A 15,901-nucleotide genomic window follows, 5' to 3' on the forward strand; every position below is an offset into this window, starting at 1 on the left:
TTTACTGGTGAACTCTCAGTGGCGGGGTTGTGGTCCCATGACATCTCAGAGGCTGCATGATTTTTTTCTTCATTTACTCAGCAAAAACTCATTGAGCACTTAATATACGTTAGGAGTAAATCAGACAGAGAAAATTCCTGGATTATTAGGCCTAAATGGGGGAGCCAGAACCCCCTGCAACAACAATAAAACCAAACCTATACACATGATTGTGACAGTTTATGTTAAGTGCCACGAAGGCATTGAATAGGATGACTGAGCATGAGGGAGGGCAACAAAAACAAAACTACAGACCAATATCCCTGATGAACATAGATGCAAAAATCCTTAAAAAAAATGCCAGCTAACTGAATCCAACAACATATTAAAAAGATAATTCACCATGATCAAGTGGATTTCATGCCAGGGATGCAGGGATGGTTGTCAATAAATGTGATACACCACATAAACAGAATTAAAAACAAAAACCATATGATCATTTTAATAAATGCAGAAAAAGCATTTGACAAAATCCAGCATTGCTTTGTCATTAAAACCCTGAGCAAAATCTGCACATAATGTATCTTAATGTAATAAAGGCTGTCTATGACAAACCTACAGCCAACATAAAACTGAATAAGGAAAAAAGGTGAAAGCACTCCCTCTGAGAACTGGAAGAAGACAAGGATGCCCACTCTCACCATTTCTATTCAACACAGTACTGGAAGTCCTTGCCAGAGCAATCAGACAAGAGAATGAAAGGGCATTTATATCAGGAAAGAGGAAGTCAAACTGTCACTGTTTGCTGATTATTGTATACCTAGAAAACCCTAAAGACTCCTCCAAAAATCTTCTAGAACTGATTAATTCAGCAAAGTTTCAGGATACAAAATTAATGTACACAAATCAGTAACCCTGCTATACGCCAACAGTGACCAAGCTGAGAATCAAGTCAAGAACTCGACCTCTTTTAAAATAGTTGCAAAAAAATAAAATACTTAGGAATATACCTAACCAAGGAGGTGAAAAATCTCTACAAAGAAAACAACAAAACACTGCTGAAAAAAATCACACAAATGGAAACACATCCCATGCTCATAGATGGGTGGAATCAATAATGCGGAAAATGACCATATCACAAAAAGCAATCTACAAATTCATGCAATTCCCATCAAATACCACCATGATTCTTCACAGAACTGAAAAAAAAAAAAACTAGTACTAAAATTCACATGAAATTGAAAAAGAGCCTGCATAGCCAAAGCCAGACTAAGCAAAAAGAACAAATCTTGAGGCATCACATTACCTGATTTCAAACTATACTATAAGGCCATAGTGACCTAAACAGCATGGTACTGCTATAAAAATAGGCACATAGACCAATGGAACAGAATAGAGAACCTAGCAATAAACTCAAATATTTACAGCAAACTGATCATTAACAAAGCAAACAAAAACATAAAGTGGGGAAAAGGCACCCTCTTCAACAAATGGTGCTGGGATAATTGGCTAGTCACACGTAGGAAAATGAAACTGTATCCTCATCTCTCACTTTGTACAAAAACCAACTCAAGATGGATCAAGGACTTAAATCTAATATCTGAAACTATAAAAATTCTAGAAGATAACATTGGAAAAACCCATCTAGACATTGGCTTAGGCAAGGATTTCATGACCAAGAACCCAAAAGCAAATGCAATAAAAACAAAGATAAATAGGTAGGACTTAGTTAAACTAAGGAGTTTTTGCACAGCAAAGGGAACAATCAGCAGAGTAAACAGACAACCTACAGAGTGGGAGAAAATCTTCACAATCTTTACATCTGACAAAGGACTAATAGCCAGAATCTACTAAGAACGCTAACAAATTAGCAAGGAGAAAAACAAACAATTCCATCAAAAAGTAGGCTAAGGATATGAATAGACAATTCTCCAAAGAAGATATACAAATGGCCAACAAACATTTGAAAAAATGTGCAACATCACTAATGATCAGGGAAATGCAAATCAAAACCACAATGTGATGTCACCTTACTCCTGAAGGAAGAGCCATAATCAAAAAATAAAAATAATAATAGATGTTGGCATGGATGTGGTGAAAGGGAGCATTTCTGTACTGCTGGTGGGAATGTAAACTAGTACAACCACTATGGAAAACAATGTGGAAATTAAGGAACTAAAAGTAGAACTACCATTTGGTCCAGCAATCCCACGACTGGGTATCTACCCAGAGGAAAAGAAGTCATTGTACCTAAAAGAGGTTTATTCACGCACGTTTATAGCAGCACAATTTGCAATTGCAAAATCGTGGAACCAACCCAAATGCCCATCAATAAATGACTGAATAAAGAAACTGAATAAAGTAATATTCCATATACAATGGAATACTACTCAGTCATAAAAAGGAATGAATTAATTGCATTCCCAGCAACCTGGGTGGAACTTGAGACTATTATTCTAAGTGAAGTAACTCAGAAATGAAAAACAAAACATTGTGTTCTCACTCATAAGTGAGAGCTAAGCTATGAGGATAGAAAGACATAAGAATGATACAACGGACTTCAGGGACTCGGGAGAAAGGGTGCACAGTGGGTGAAGATTAAAAGACTGCATACTAGGTTCAGTGTACACTGTTTGGGTGATGTGTGCATCCAAATCTCACAAATCACTACTAAAGAACTTACCCACGTAACCAAATACCACCTGTTCCCCCAAAACCTATCAAAATAAAAAATTTTTAAAAGAAAAAAAAAGAATACAGCTTGGATCACAAGCACGGATACAGGCATCAGCAGCAACCACACCACCACCCACTCCTAGCATCAGAATATTCTCAAACTGAGCCTTGGCTTAAGCCATAATCCAGCATTTGTTTGTGGGACAGGCAGCCAGGGCAGATACTTTGGGGAAAAAAAGAGCCCTTCCTGTTTGCTGTGCATATGTTCATACCAGTTCCCAGAATTGACCTGACAAATATTGACCAGGTTGCTGCAATCTTCAAACACCATTTTCCTGTGGGTAGACGTGATGCAGTGCTGAAGACCCGGGTCCCCGTTCAGTGACTTTGCTCTGTGAGTACTGTGCCTGTGCCTAAAATGAGGGCAGGGGCAGCAGCTGCCCCCCTCCCTTCTCTCTCTCTCTCTCTCTCTGTGTGTATCTCTGTCTCTATCTCTCTCTCTCTTTCTCTCTTTCTCTCTTTTTCTCTGTTTCTTTCTCTCTCTCTGTGCGTGCGTGTGTGTGTGTATGTGTGTGTGTGTGTGTGTGTGTGTGTGTGTGTGTGTGTGCATGTTCCTGGCTTTGGTGGTAGGGACGGGAGAAGTAAGTCCCTGAAGAAGAAATACAACCATGTACTCTCTCTGAGTCCTCAAGGAAGGACTTCAGGTTTTCAATCATCTTTTAGGGAAAACTTGGCCCCTAAGAGTTTTGAGAGAAGAACCCCAAATATTTCTGGCATTAGACAAGAAAATGAAACAATACAACCCAAAGCACAATGACAACAATGCTGCAGCAGATTTACTAGGAGCTGCCCTGTGAAAAGGGTGCTTAGGAGCTCTGGTCTGGAATCTGAGTCTTGCTCCTGCTCTCACCAGCTGTCTTGTCCTAACCCTGCGTCAGTTGTCCCCTGTGTACAGTAGGGCTGACAAACCCTGTGCTTTGAGGTTCTCCTAAGGATTAAATTCAATAAGACAAAGCAATGTTTCTCAAAAAGGACACCACCAGTATTTGGGCAGGACCACTCTTCACTGAATGGGACTGTTCTGAAAGCTTTCGGGAACCCAGGCTGCTCCCCAGCTAATCTCCAGCAGCACCCCTCCTCCAGGTATTGAGCTGACCCAAAAACTCACCCCTATCTGCTTTACATACGCCCCTCCCCCTACCTTAGTCAGGAACCAGTGTTACAATGCATGCAATATCCCCATCACTTCATAAGCCCTTAGTAAGTGAAAATATTATACTTTATGAATACAGTTCTTAATTTTCCCCTGGGATCTTTCTGGAAGAGGAATTAAGAAAAGAATTGGGCATTATTACTCTCAGGCTTGGTAGAAAAGGAAGAAAACTACCACTGGGTACTTTCGACATGCCAAGAGCTTTGTACGTTGACTGTTGTATAATCCTGAAATGGCCCCACACCTGGGAGGTGGGCAATATCATTTACATTTTGTAAATGGAGACACTGATTTCAGAGACTTGCCTTTGCACAGTACCAGGCAGTGAGTTACTGTACAACCTTGATTCCAAGGCCCCCTCATTTACAATTCAATCCTCTTTGGGAAATAGGTCCTTTGAAGTCAGGGAGTCCTTGGGGTACAGCGGAATAGAAAGAATAAACCAGAAATAGTTTCATCACAGTCGCTTTATTTTACGCAGGGAATTTTTAAATTGTTTTGCATCTGCCAAATTTCCCGTCAAAAGAAAATCTGAAGTGTGTGGAAGCTGTCAGTAAGCAAGCCCACACTAAGCTGTGCTGGAGGAAGGGAGGAAATAGCCTTGGGGCCGTGCTCACAGCACTTTGACCAGCAAAAGCATTTCAACATAGCAGATAATGAGAGCACCTTCGTCCCTCCCTGACACCTGGCCTTTGCAGTTTGGCAGATTATTTAGGGCACCAGGGACTATAAACCATTTGCAAAAATATAATCTCTCTTGCACTGTCACAGCATTTGCAATTGATCCAGAAGTCATTGGTTTGGGCAAAAAATTATTAAAGGTGCCAGTTAAGACACAAATGTCATCAGGGCAAACTAATGAGAAGTGATAAGGGTAGTCAGCAGTGCATGGCTGCTGTACAGTGAACGGACGATGGGAGGGGTGGATTTGAAGGGAGAAGAGAAGGCTGCCTTCCTTACTGAGGACACCAAGGTTTGGGAGGGCCCCAGCAGCTATGTGGTAGTGAGTCTTCTGCAAGAACCTGAGGATGTGTGCAGGGTGGGTGGGGGATGGGACTGAAAGGGAAAGGAGAGCATGGAACACAGGGCAGGGTGAGTAGAGACAACACTGTTTGCACTGCAATCTCCCCTCCAGCTCAGGCTGCATCCCCTGCCCTAAAACAAGAGATCTTCCTGCTCCTGTACCACTTTGATCCCCTGGTAGTGGACTAAAGGCTCTTTTGGCACATTTTACAACTTAAAATAAAGCACAAGAGATATCACATTAGTTTGCAAGGGGTATCTTAATAAATACCACATGCTGGGCAGCTTCAACAACAGAAACCTTTGGCTCACAGTTCTGGAGGCTAGAAGTCCAAGAACAAGGTTGGCGGGCTTGGTGCCTTCTGAGGCTGCGGGGGAGAATCTGCTCCAGGCCCCTTTCCTAGCTTTGCCTCTCTCCTGGTTTGCTGGCCATCTTTCATGTTCCTTGGCTTGTAGAAGCATCGCTCTGATCTCTGCCTTCATCCTCACACGGCATTCTCCCTGTGCGCTGTCCGTGTCCACATTTCTCCTTCTTGTAAGGACACCAGTCATATTGAATTAGGAGCCTGCGCTAATGGCCTCATCTTAACCAATTATATCTTCAGTGACCCTATTTCCAAAAAAGATCATATCTGGAGATACTAGGTGTCAAGACTTCAGCATATGAATTTCGGGCAGATACGAATTCAGCCCGCAACAGGTATCATCCCCACAGCCCTGCAGCAATAAGAAAATACAGAGGTTTCAACCTCTGCATGTGACAAGAGGCATCCCAGATATCAGAGGCTAGACAAAGACATGGAGACAGAGTTGATCTCTCTCGCCGCTCCTCTAGGCTCCATCAGTCCTGCTGCTTTGCTGTCCCTTCTGGGCTGTCCTCACCTGCAAGTCCAGGTGGCCGATCTTCACATCCACCCTCCAGCTAATGAATGACTGGAAGGGTGGATAGCATTCTTCTCACTCTTCAGGCCTGACGGAGGCTTTACACATCATCCTGTCCCTTCCAGTAGGCGGGATCATTGTCAATAGCCACGCTGGAGGTGAGGGAGGCCTAGCATCACTGGCAGCGTGGCCAGGACATTGGCTCCAAGCACGTGCTTCTCAATTTGTCATCACATGTGCATGTGTACTTGCTTATTTAGCTATTGAGTGTCACCTAAGCTAGTGTCAATTAAACCCTAAATTCTTGGGAATCTGAAATTTTGTTTACTTCTTTCCCCCACTAAATACTGAGGACCTAGTGCACCTCTTGGACCAGGCAGATCCTTGAAAGTTAATGAATGATTGAAAGAATGACTGGAAAGAAGAAAGAAAAAGGAAGGAAGGGAGAAAGGGAAGAAAACAGGGACGGAGGCTAGACTCTGAAAGTTGTTTTGTTGTGGTTGTCGTGTTGTTGTTGTTTTGTTTGTATGTTTGTTTGTTGGGTTTTTGTTTTTTTTTTGAGACAGAATTTCACTCTTGTTGCCCAGGCTGGAGTGCAGTGGTGCGATCTCGACTCACTGCAACCTCTGCCTCCCAGGTTCTCCTGCTCCCTGGAGTGGAGTGTCCAGAATCCTAATCACAGAATCCTAATCATCCACAGCCTTGTCTTCTGCAGAGCCGCTCATGGCAGCCCTGCGGGGCACAGTGTGAAGATGGGGTTTGTTGTATAAGCAATAGAGAATCATGACATTATTTATGAAGAAAAGTGACATGTTCACCCTCTTGTTTTCAGAGAATGGGGCCAGCTTGGCTTTGGCTGCTGGGAGCAGGGATCCTGGCCTCTGTCCACTGTCAGCCCCTTCCTGCCCATGGACATAAAAGCCTGCAGGGGCCTCAACCTCCCAGGCATCACCTCTCAGAGCCAGCCCCCGCCTACCACAGAATCACACCCACCATTACCAATTTTGCTTTGCGTTTGTATAAAAAGCTGGCAGCAGACACCTCCGGAAATGTCATCTTCTCACCGGTGAGCATCTCCACCACCCTGGCCCTGCTCTCTCTTGGGGCCCAAGCTGATGCCTCAGCTCTGATTTTGGAGGGCCTAGGATTCAACCTCACAGAAACCCCAGAAGCGGACATCCACCAGGGCTTCCAGAGCCTCCTCCACACCCTTGCCCTGCCCAGCCCCAAACTCGAACTAAAAGTAGGAAACTCCCTGTTCCTGGACAAGCGACTAAAGCCTCAGCAGCGCTATCTGGACACCATCAAGGAGCTTTATGGAGCTTTTGCTTTTTCTGCCAACTTCACAGATTCTGTTACAACTGAGAGGCAGATTAATGACTATGTGAGAAGGCAAACATACGGGCAAGTCGTGGACTGCCTCCCGGAGTTCAGCCAGGACACGCTCATGGTTCTCGCCAATTACATCTTCTTCAAAGGTGAGGCTTGCTCAGACAAAATTATTGCCACCTCCTCTGCATGTAAATGCTCTTACAGCAGACAGCTAGCCAACAGGCTCTTTGCTAACCACTTGGGGAAATCCATGAATAAGATAGAGCTTCCCGCCCTTGCACAGCCACAGTCCATGTGGGTTGGAAGTAAGTACAGATGCAAAATAACTCAGTGGGATGGTGATGCTCTCCTTGCGTAGGCATGAGTGCCACAGAGTTCTCAAAAGAGACACCCATCCAGACTTGAGAAGCTTCCTGGAAAAATAACCACTCAAGCTAAGACATGAGAGTGAGTTGTATTTACTCAGGTGAAAAAGCTTGGGAGGGGTGGAGCAAAGAGGGTTCATGATGAAAAAAAATCAGCATATCTAAAGGTCCAGGGAAAAGAGATACCATTGCATTTTCAAATAACTGAAACAAATTTAGTTGGAATAGGATATCAAACACAATCGTGGAATAATAGGAAGAAGCCAAGCTTTGCACTGTAGAGGGAAACAGGGCCACATTGAGGGTTTCCAACTCTATGCAGGGAAACTTAGAATTGCCAGAGAGTTTAAGTGTGAAGTGATAGGATCATATATGTTTTAGGAAGATCAAACTGGCTGCAATTTGAAAGGTGGCTTGGAAGGGAGGAAGAGTGGGAAAGGAGACAAGTTGGGAGGTTCTCAAAGTGTTCCAAAGTAAGTATGATGGTGGCCTTGAAAATAATATTGTGGTTTTGGAGGTAGAATCTGCAATACTTGGTCATTGACTGGGTGTGGGTATGTAGGACAGGATGACCCAGTTCTGTTATCAAGACCAGTGTTTATGGGGACAGATTTATAAGAAGAGGGAAGATACCACACGTGTGAATGTAACGATGACCCCAGCATTCTTCATTTCCAACTACATCTTAATGGGCTTTTGCTAATGCACAACATTTTATTAATTGAATTCTTTTTCCTTTTTCAGTTTGAAGATGAGGGAGTTGGGGTGTGTGGGTGAAGGAAGAAGCTCTCGAGCTTCTCTGTAGAAGGTTGTTGTCTAAAGGTAGTTTGGTTGAGAAGGATTAATTCAATGTTTGCAAGCAACCTGAGCTATGCAGTCAGTCATCCCAGCTCTGCAAATTAGTATGTGTAAATAAATTCACAAAGACTCAGTTTGATCATCCCTGCTATGGGAATAATAATACTTATTTTTATTAATTTTTATGACAATTACAAGAGATGATATCTAACACATGAAAGGTGCTTAGTAGATGGAAAAATACCTTTTGGCTTCTTAGAAGCTAAGTTCCTCTGAAGTGGAACAAATCATAGGCTGTTAGTGTTCAAACATTGGTGACTTGTCCCAGAAGCTGAGCCAGGCCTAAATTTTAGTCTCCTGGCTCTGTATCCATTCCACTTTTTTGCCTTATAATTGCATAGCCAAGAGGAAGTCACCAAACCAGTGTGGTTTTGGGTGTGTCTACCCAGAGTTGCTCTCTTGAAAAGAGTTCTCATGGCCCTGTGGGTTTTGTGTCCTAAGCCAAGTGGAAGCACCCTTTCAGTCGCTACCAGATCCAGAAGCATGAAAGTTTCTTCGTGGATGAGAGGACCTCTCTCCAGGTGTCCATGATGCACCAAAAGGAAATGCACAGATTCCTCTATGACCAGGAATTGGCTTGCACCGTCCTCCAGATTGAATACAGTGGAAATGCCCTGGCCCTGCTGGTCCTCCCTGACCCAGGGAAAATGAAGCAGGTGGAGGCCGCTCTGCAGCCAGAGATCCTGAGAAAATGGGGCCAATTGTTCCTGCCCAGGTAAGAGTCACAGCAGAAGGATGCTGGCTGATCTTGCTCAAGAACCCTGGCAGGTCTTGATCAACTTCAGCTGCAAAAGCCCAACGTCTTGATTAGGCTCACCATCTTGTCCTTTACTAACTGTGTGATCTTGGCAATTTTCTCACCTCTTCTGGGCCTGTACTGTAAAACTAAGGACATGATACCTGCCTCATTGGGTTGCTCAGAGGATTCATTAAAAGAACATAGACTGGTACATGGAGCGTAAGAAGTGCTCACCAGGCACTGATTGCTATTACACCTTCCTGGTGTCTGTCTGGTCCCCATCGCCTTTCCTCTTGCTTTCCTCTCTCCCCTCATAACAATTTACTACCAGAAGGTGGTTAAGTGCAGCCAAAAAATCAGATCAAAGATGGTTAAGAACAATCATGGCCAGCTGCAGCAGCTCACACCTATAATCCCAGTGCTTTGGGAGGCCAAGGTGGGAGGATTGCTTGAGGCCAGGAGTTTGAGACCAGTTTGGGCAACATAGCCAGACCCTGCCTCTACACAAAATGAAAAAAAGAAAAAAAAATAGCCAGGCATGTCGGCCCATGCCTATAGTCCCAATCACCCAGGAGGCCGAGGCAAGGGGGTCACCTGAGCCCAGGAATTCGAGGAGATAGTGAGCTATGATTGTGCCACTGCACTCCAGTCTGGGCAACAAAGCCAGATCCTATCTCATAAAAAGTTACCCCTATCATTATATTGTTAAAGGGTGCTTCTGTTTTATTTAAAACATATATTAAAATTAAATCTTAAGAACACTGGAAACATGAAAGTTCCTATTTTATGTGATCTCTAAACTAATTCCCGTCTCACCTGCTTTTCGGTTTGTAGTTTTATCACAGCAACTTCAGCTTTTCCTAGTTTCCCTAGACCGCCTTCACCAGCTAACACCTTCTTGGGGGTGCATCTCCTTTTGTGAGGTACTCTGAGATGAAATCTGGTACTGAGTTCTAGTTATTCTTGCTGTCTAACAAGCCACCCCAAAACTGAATGACTTGAGACGATCGCTTCCTTGGTTCTGTGAGTTAACTGGGCGCAGCTGGGCAGTTTTCTTGTGTTGGGGTGGATGGTAGCTACAGCTGAAGTCACTGAGCTCTCTTCACTCGTGTGCCTGGCGCCTGTGCTGGGCTGGCTGAAAGAGACTAAGGCTGGGAAGCATCTCTCGCTCTCTGCATGTAGTGTCTCCATGAGTCTAGCTCAGGTTCAGTAGCTCAGCATAGTTAATATTGGTATATGCGACTAGGGTCTCCAAGACAGAATACTTCTGTTAAGGCCTACGCCCAGAAATCAGCACAGTGGCACTTCTGCCAGTTGCAGAGCCCACCCAGATTCAAGGGCAGGGTGCACAGATGCCACTTTTGATGGCCATCTTGAATCCACCACAACCTGGTAGGTACCAGTCACCCCACAACTCACAGGTGGCTTCTCTCAGCACCCCATTCACACTGAGGCACCAGGGATAGAGAAGGCGTTTTGTGTTTGGGCAAAGATTAAAGCACCAAATAAGAGACACAGGCCAAGGGGAGAGGTCAGGATTGAAGGGATTATTCCTATTGTCTATGAAGCTACACGGCTCTGGTCAGTTGCTAACTTCAGCCCCATAGTCCCTGGCTCCTTTGGGGTGAGACTTCTCCTTGCCCCCGTTACAGAAGGAAGTGCCATAGACTCTTCTAGACTAGTAGATTCTCCCTCAGGGAGAGTTTGGTTTGGCTTCTTCCCACTTGGACATTCTAAAAGCAAGACTGATCCAAGTTACTCCTCTAAATCTCAGATGTTTCTTGTGCCAGAGACTTACAGTACCTTAGTAGCCATTTTTATGGGCTTTTAGGTATAAGAACTTTGGACTCTGCCATGTTTCACTCCACTCAGATGTGAGGCAGGTTGGCTTGCCAAGGGGAACTGCGCTTGCTGGCACACCATTCATGTATGTATTCATTCACATGTTGAACACCCACTGTTTTGGGTTCTCTGTCAGACCCCTGCCCTACTAGACTCTATTCCACCCCCCAACCCACTGGCTGGGGCTTCCCACCCAAGTACTACCTGTGGGAAACTTGTCAAGTAGCCCAAGGTGTCCTCCCACTTCAACTAGGCATCGGACCCTCATATTGCCCAAAGTCAAACTAGCCACAATTCTCTAACATGAATTTGATTTTCTGAGGCAGAAGTGTTCAAGTTGATTATGAGCTAGTCATGCTTTCCAGTGTCTGGGTAGCTGCCAAACCATAATTAAAAAGATAACACCAGAAATAAAAGGGCAGAATTGCTGTGGGTGCAAAGAAATTTCTGAACTTAACCCAGGGAATGTGGCAATCAGATGGTAAAGGTGTCCCAAACACAGGAGGGAGAGTTCGTTTGTGCCCTGTGCCTGACATACACCATCTCCCATCAGATCCTCACAACAGCCCCAAGGAGGGGGCATCACTATGCCATTTAACACATGAGGAACCTGAAGCGGCGAAGGGAGAGAGATGATGGCTGCTTGCACTGGGGGATGCCAGGAGGTGGATTTAGGACATAGTGCAAAAACTGAGCCAACAGAACTTGCTGATTCATCAGATATGAAAGTGGGAAGATGTTGACAAGTATTTACCTTATATGGTCGCGACGTGGATTCCATCTGCTCAGCCTTGAAGAAACATTGCCAATATCTGACACCTAGAAAGCCCTCTATAAATGTGATGAGGATGAGAAAGACATGTAGCTGTGCCTGGAGCCTTTTCAGATCCAGACACAAGATATTCCATGTGGTCCAAAGGGAAGAGAGCTGTGGGTGTGGGTGGCAGAATGGTCCGTCATAGCAAATAGTGTCATGGGAAGACTGATTGCCCTTTACACTGGGAAATGCCTCTCCCTCCCACAGCAGAGGTTGCCAATAGACAGGGCAAGAGCAGCATGTATAATAAGAGAGCACCATTTCTCTGTCTGATTCTCTCTCCAGTCTGTTGGATTTGCACTTGCCAAGGTTTTCGGTTTCTGGAACATATAACCTGGAAGACATACTTCCCCAAATTGGTCTCATCAACATACTCAACTTAGAAGCTGACTTCTCAGGAGTCACTGGGCAGCTCAACAAAACCATCTCCAGGGTAAAGTGGTGAATATGGATGTGTGTGAGCCAGTGGGGGCAGGGAGGAGGTCTCTCCTTTGGCATACAGGACATTTAAAAGTCAAGTTCCCTGTTCTTTTTCTTATGCAGACTATTTAACACCACAGTCTTTAAGGCATCTCTTGGTGGACAGCTCCTTCTCTATCTCCCTTTCTCTAGGTCCCTTCTATTCTTCAGGGTTCTAAATAGAATCGGTGGTCATTTGGGGTCATCCATGGAGCCAGAATTTCCCCAGGTGTTGGATAGCTTTATTTTGATTCCTGATACCTCCTCCCAGAGCAGCAGTGAAACTCTGTCTGCCTTTGTTATAGCTCTAGAGGGTAATGAGGTCTAAACTAGAGGTGCCTCAGTCAGCTTTGCTGCAGTAACAAAATGTCCCAGAATCGCAGTGCCTTACTATAACAAATGCTTATTTCCTGATCATATTACCTGTCAGAAGCAGGTCACTGCCTTCAGTCACAGGGCTGCTGCACATGTCTTCTCCCTTCCAGGATGTAGGTTAAAGAAGCCCCTATTTGGGGCAAACCATTTTCATGGCAGGGGGGAAGCAAAAGAAGATGTGTGAATGGCTCTAAAAGCTTGCCCCACACACAGCCTGTGCCATAGGCACTCACATGCCATCAGCTGAAGCTAGTCCCAAAGTCCAGATTGTCTCCCCCTCCAGGAGGCACTGCCAGTCTTGTGGAATAGCCAAGGACTGATAACCCTCTAATGGGATGGGAGGGTTTATATTTGGGAATAACAATGTATTTCTCCATGGAAAGGAAGACACAAAGGCCCTTCCCTAATCTTCAGCTGTCATCTTTGTTTTAGGATAGAGTTATGCATTACCATTTGAGTCTTTGTTAGGAACTTCATAAGGAAGTTATTCTGTCTTTTATTTGGAAAAGATCAGCTGAGGGGTGAAAGAGCACCCAAGGCAACGGGGACATGGTCCTGTGTGCATGTACACACATGTGTGTGCATGTGTGTGCAGGCATGCATGTGCGTGTGCATGTGTGTTCAGGCATGCATATACTTGTGTACATGTGCAAGTGTGCATGTGTGCAGGCATTCATGTGTGCTTGTGTTCATGTGTGTGTTGGAGAGTTAACAAGAAAGGAAAAAAAGTAGTTTAGCTTTTTTTTTGAGACAGAATTTCTCTCTTGTCACCCAGGCTGGAGTGCAGTGGTGCAATCTCGGCTCACTGCAACCTCCTCCTCCCAGGTTCAAGCGATTCTCCTGCCTCAGCCTCCCAAGTAGCTGGGATTACAAATGCCTGCCACCATGCCCGGCTAATTTTTTATATTCTTAGTAGAGATGGGGTTTCATCATGTTGACCAGGCTGGTCCTGAATTCCTGACCTGAGATGATCTACCCGCCTCAGCCTCCCGAAGTGCTGGGATTACAGGCGAGAGCCACTGTACCCAGCCTAGCTTTTTAAAGAAATTTTTTCACACTGACCTTAAATGCTAGATCTATCTTTTCATATAGCTTTTTCGTTCAATGAAAGGGATCATCAAGGCCAATGTTTTCTTCACTTTTTTCAAAGCCTCAAAATACTTTCTTCCTTGGAATTAGAGTGCAAATGAGGATTTAAAAAGGAAGTTTCTTGCACAGAGGCTGGTAGGAGGCTTGGCACATCAGACATGCTGAGCACTTTCTGAACACTATTGACTTAAGCTGAGTGAGCCATTTTATAGTTGAGAAAATTGAGGCTAGAAAGGTTACGTGGAGCTGATAGCAGAGATGACAACAGGCCTGGGCCACGAGCACACCCAGGGGCTGGAGAGATGCTCCTAAAAGTCCCTGTTGGGTTTTGCAACCTGGTGGCTATTTAGCAGCCCTCTGGCGCAGGCTCTTTTGTCTCCCCATTAAAGAGTCGTGGGTGCTGTCAGTGTAAACCCTCAGGATGGAGGGGGAACATGGAAAGAAGGGAGAGGTGGAATAAAGGCTGCAGTTTCTTCCTAGGATGGTAGGGCCTGAGGGGCCATAATGGGGTGACTCTCTCTCCGTCTCCCCGTGCTGCAGAAGGTGGTGTCTTCCCCTTGAAGGCCCTCGAACTGATGCTGTCTCTGTCTCCTCTTGTCCTCTAGGTGTCACACAAGGCGATGGTGGACATGAGTGAGAAGGGAACTGAGGCAGGGGCTGCTTCAGGCCTCCTCTCCCAGCCCCCATCTCTGAACGCCACGTCGGCCCCACATGCTCACTTCAACAGGCCTTTCCTCTTGCTCCTTTGGGAGGTGACCACCCAGAGCTTACTCTTCCTGGGAAAAATTGTCAACCCAGTTGCAGGGTAACTGTGGTGGGAAGCCAGAGGGTATCTTATCTCACCCTGGACCAAACAGATTGGCCAGCACCAGCCTGCATCCTGGTGCTGCTATACGGACCAGCTAATCAGTGTGCCAAGATTCTAATAAAGTTGACCTTGGGTTTTGTGAACACTAAGAAGCAATGCTTACAAGGGAGGGCCAGCCTCTAGCCACTCACTCACAATTGTCTCAGATCTGGTGTTAGCTGTGCTTACAAAGTTGGAGAACAACCCTCGTGTTACGGCCTCCCTGGATATGTCTTCCACTGCTGCCACCATTGTAGATATTTGCTGAGCATCCGTTGCGTATGGGTTATAGTAAAAAAGCTCAGCGGGAATCAGCAGGAGTAAGCGAACCTCTCCCTTCACAGTGGCTGACGTGGGCTGTACAGACAAGAGAGGTTGTCCTAAAATGTCATTGCCCAGACATCAGGGCTAGATCCCCTCGAGAGGAGGCTGGACCTGTGTCTGGGCTCCAAACTACACTCCATGTAGAAAAGCAGGTATGCAGATGGGCCAGCATGATTATAGGTCAACCTAGAGAGAGGTCAAGGTCAAGCAGCAAGAACAGAGCATCAGAGCCCAGGGCAACATGAAGACCAAAGAAAGCAGGAAGACAAACATGGCCGGGAGGGATGATGGATGTAGGACAGGGTCAGCGAGGTCAATTGGAGGCCATATTTAATTGCGATGGAGCCTCCATTAGAGATCGAAAGACCTGCTTCTCCATGTGTAGCCCTCCAAGAGGCATTCATTTGAAACTAGTGGAGAAACAGAAAAAGATGCCCAGCTGCATGTGCGTACCACTTGGATGGCCATACCCATCACTACAATGGACTCGGTGCCCAGACACGCAGCAGGGTAGGATACAGGTGGTGTGTGTCTAGGAAGGAGCCATCCCAGAAAGTCATAGTGGTGGAAACCCCTGACCCTTCCCCAAGGAGATGAGACTCAGATCCTGAAGAGGAGGTAAGTTTTAAATAAAGAGAAAAGGGTAGGACAGTCTGGGAGAGGGCAGGAGAGAGATGCAATAGGCAAGGGCAATGACTAAAGAGAGGAAAGGTTATGTTCCAATAAAATGAGAGAAAACCAACTTTGCAGCCATGGACAGTTCAGGCAGGGTCATGGTGGAAGGCAGTGCTACAGGAGGTAATCAGAGAGAACACCAAAGCTGGAGGCTATGGGTCCCCACAGAGTAGGAGTGAGCATGATCTTGTAGACAGTGGAGAGTGGCTGTAGGCCTGTGGGCAGCTGTAGATGTGAACAAAGTAGTGATGAGGAAGTCATCTGTCAGTTGGGCATAGATAAAAATGAGTAGGGTGAGGCCAGGGTAAGGGCCAGCCAGGATGGCACCGTGACGTCCATTCGACCACTGACCATGCTGCATGCAGGGCTATCGGAGCACATGCATCCACTGCTTCAACACAGATTT

At 45.4% G+C, this 15,901-nt stretch overlaps 1 protein-coding gene across 1 annotated transcript; it reads left to right on the forward strand.

Annotated features, from left to right (window-relative positions):
- The first annotated feature begins 2,909 nt into the window (after positions 1-2,909).
- SERPINA11 (serpin family A member 11) lies at positions 2,910-14,606 on the forward strand. The gene is made up of 5 exons (XM_032287525.1): positions 2,910-3,049; positions 6,606-7,251; positions 8,770-9,043; positions 12,012-12,159; positions 14,255-14,606. The coding sequence occupies exons 2-5, from the start codon at positions 6,609-6,611 to the stop codon at positions 14,456-14,458; spliced, it is 1,269 nt and encodes a 422-aa protein (XP_032143416.1). The 5' UTR covers positions 2,910-3,049; positions 6,606-6,608; the 3' UTR covers positions 14,459-14,606.
- Positions 14,607-15,901: the final 1,295 nt, after the last annotated feature.

Source organism: Sapajus apella, unplaced genomic scaffold (assembly GCF_009761245.1).
Source record: "Sapajus apella isolate SASKATOON/1434 unplaced genomic scaffold, GSC_monkey_1.0 scaffold20, whole genome shotgun sequence".
NCBI lineage: Eukaryota > Metazoa > Chordata > Mammalia > Primates > Cebidae > Sapajus > Sapajus apella.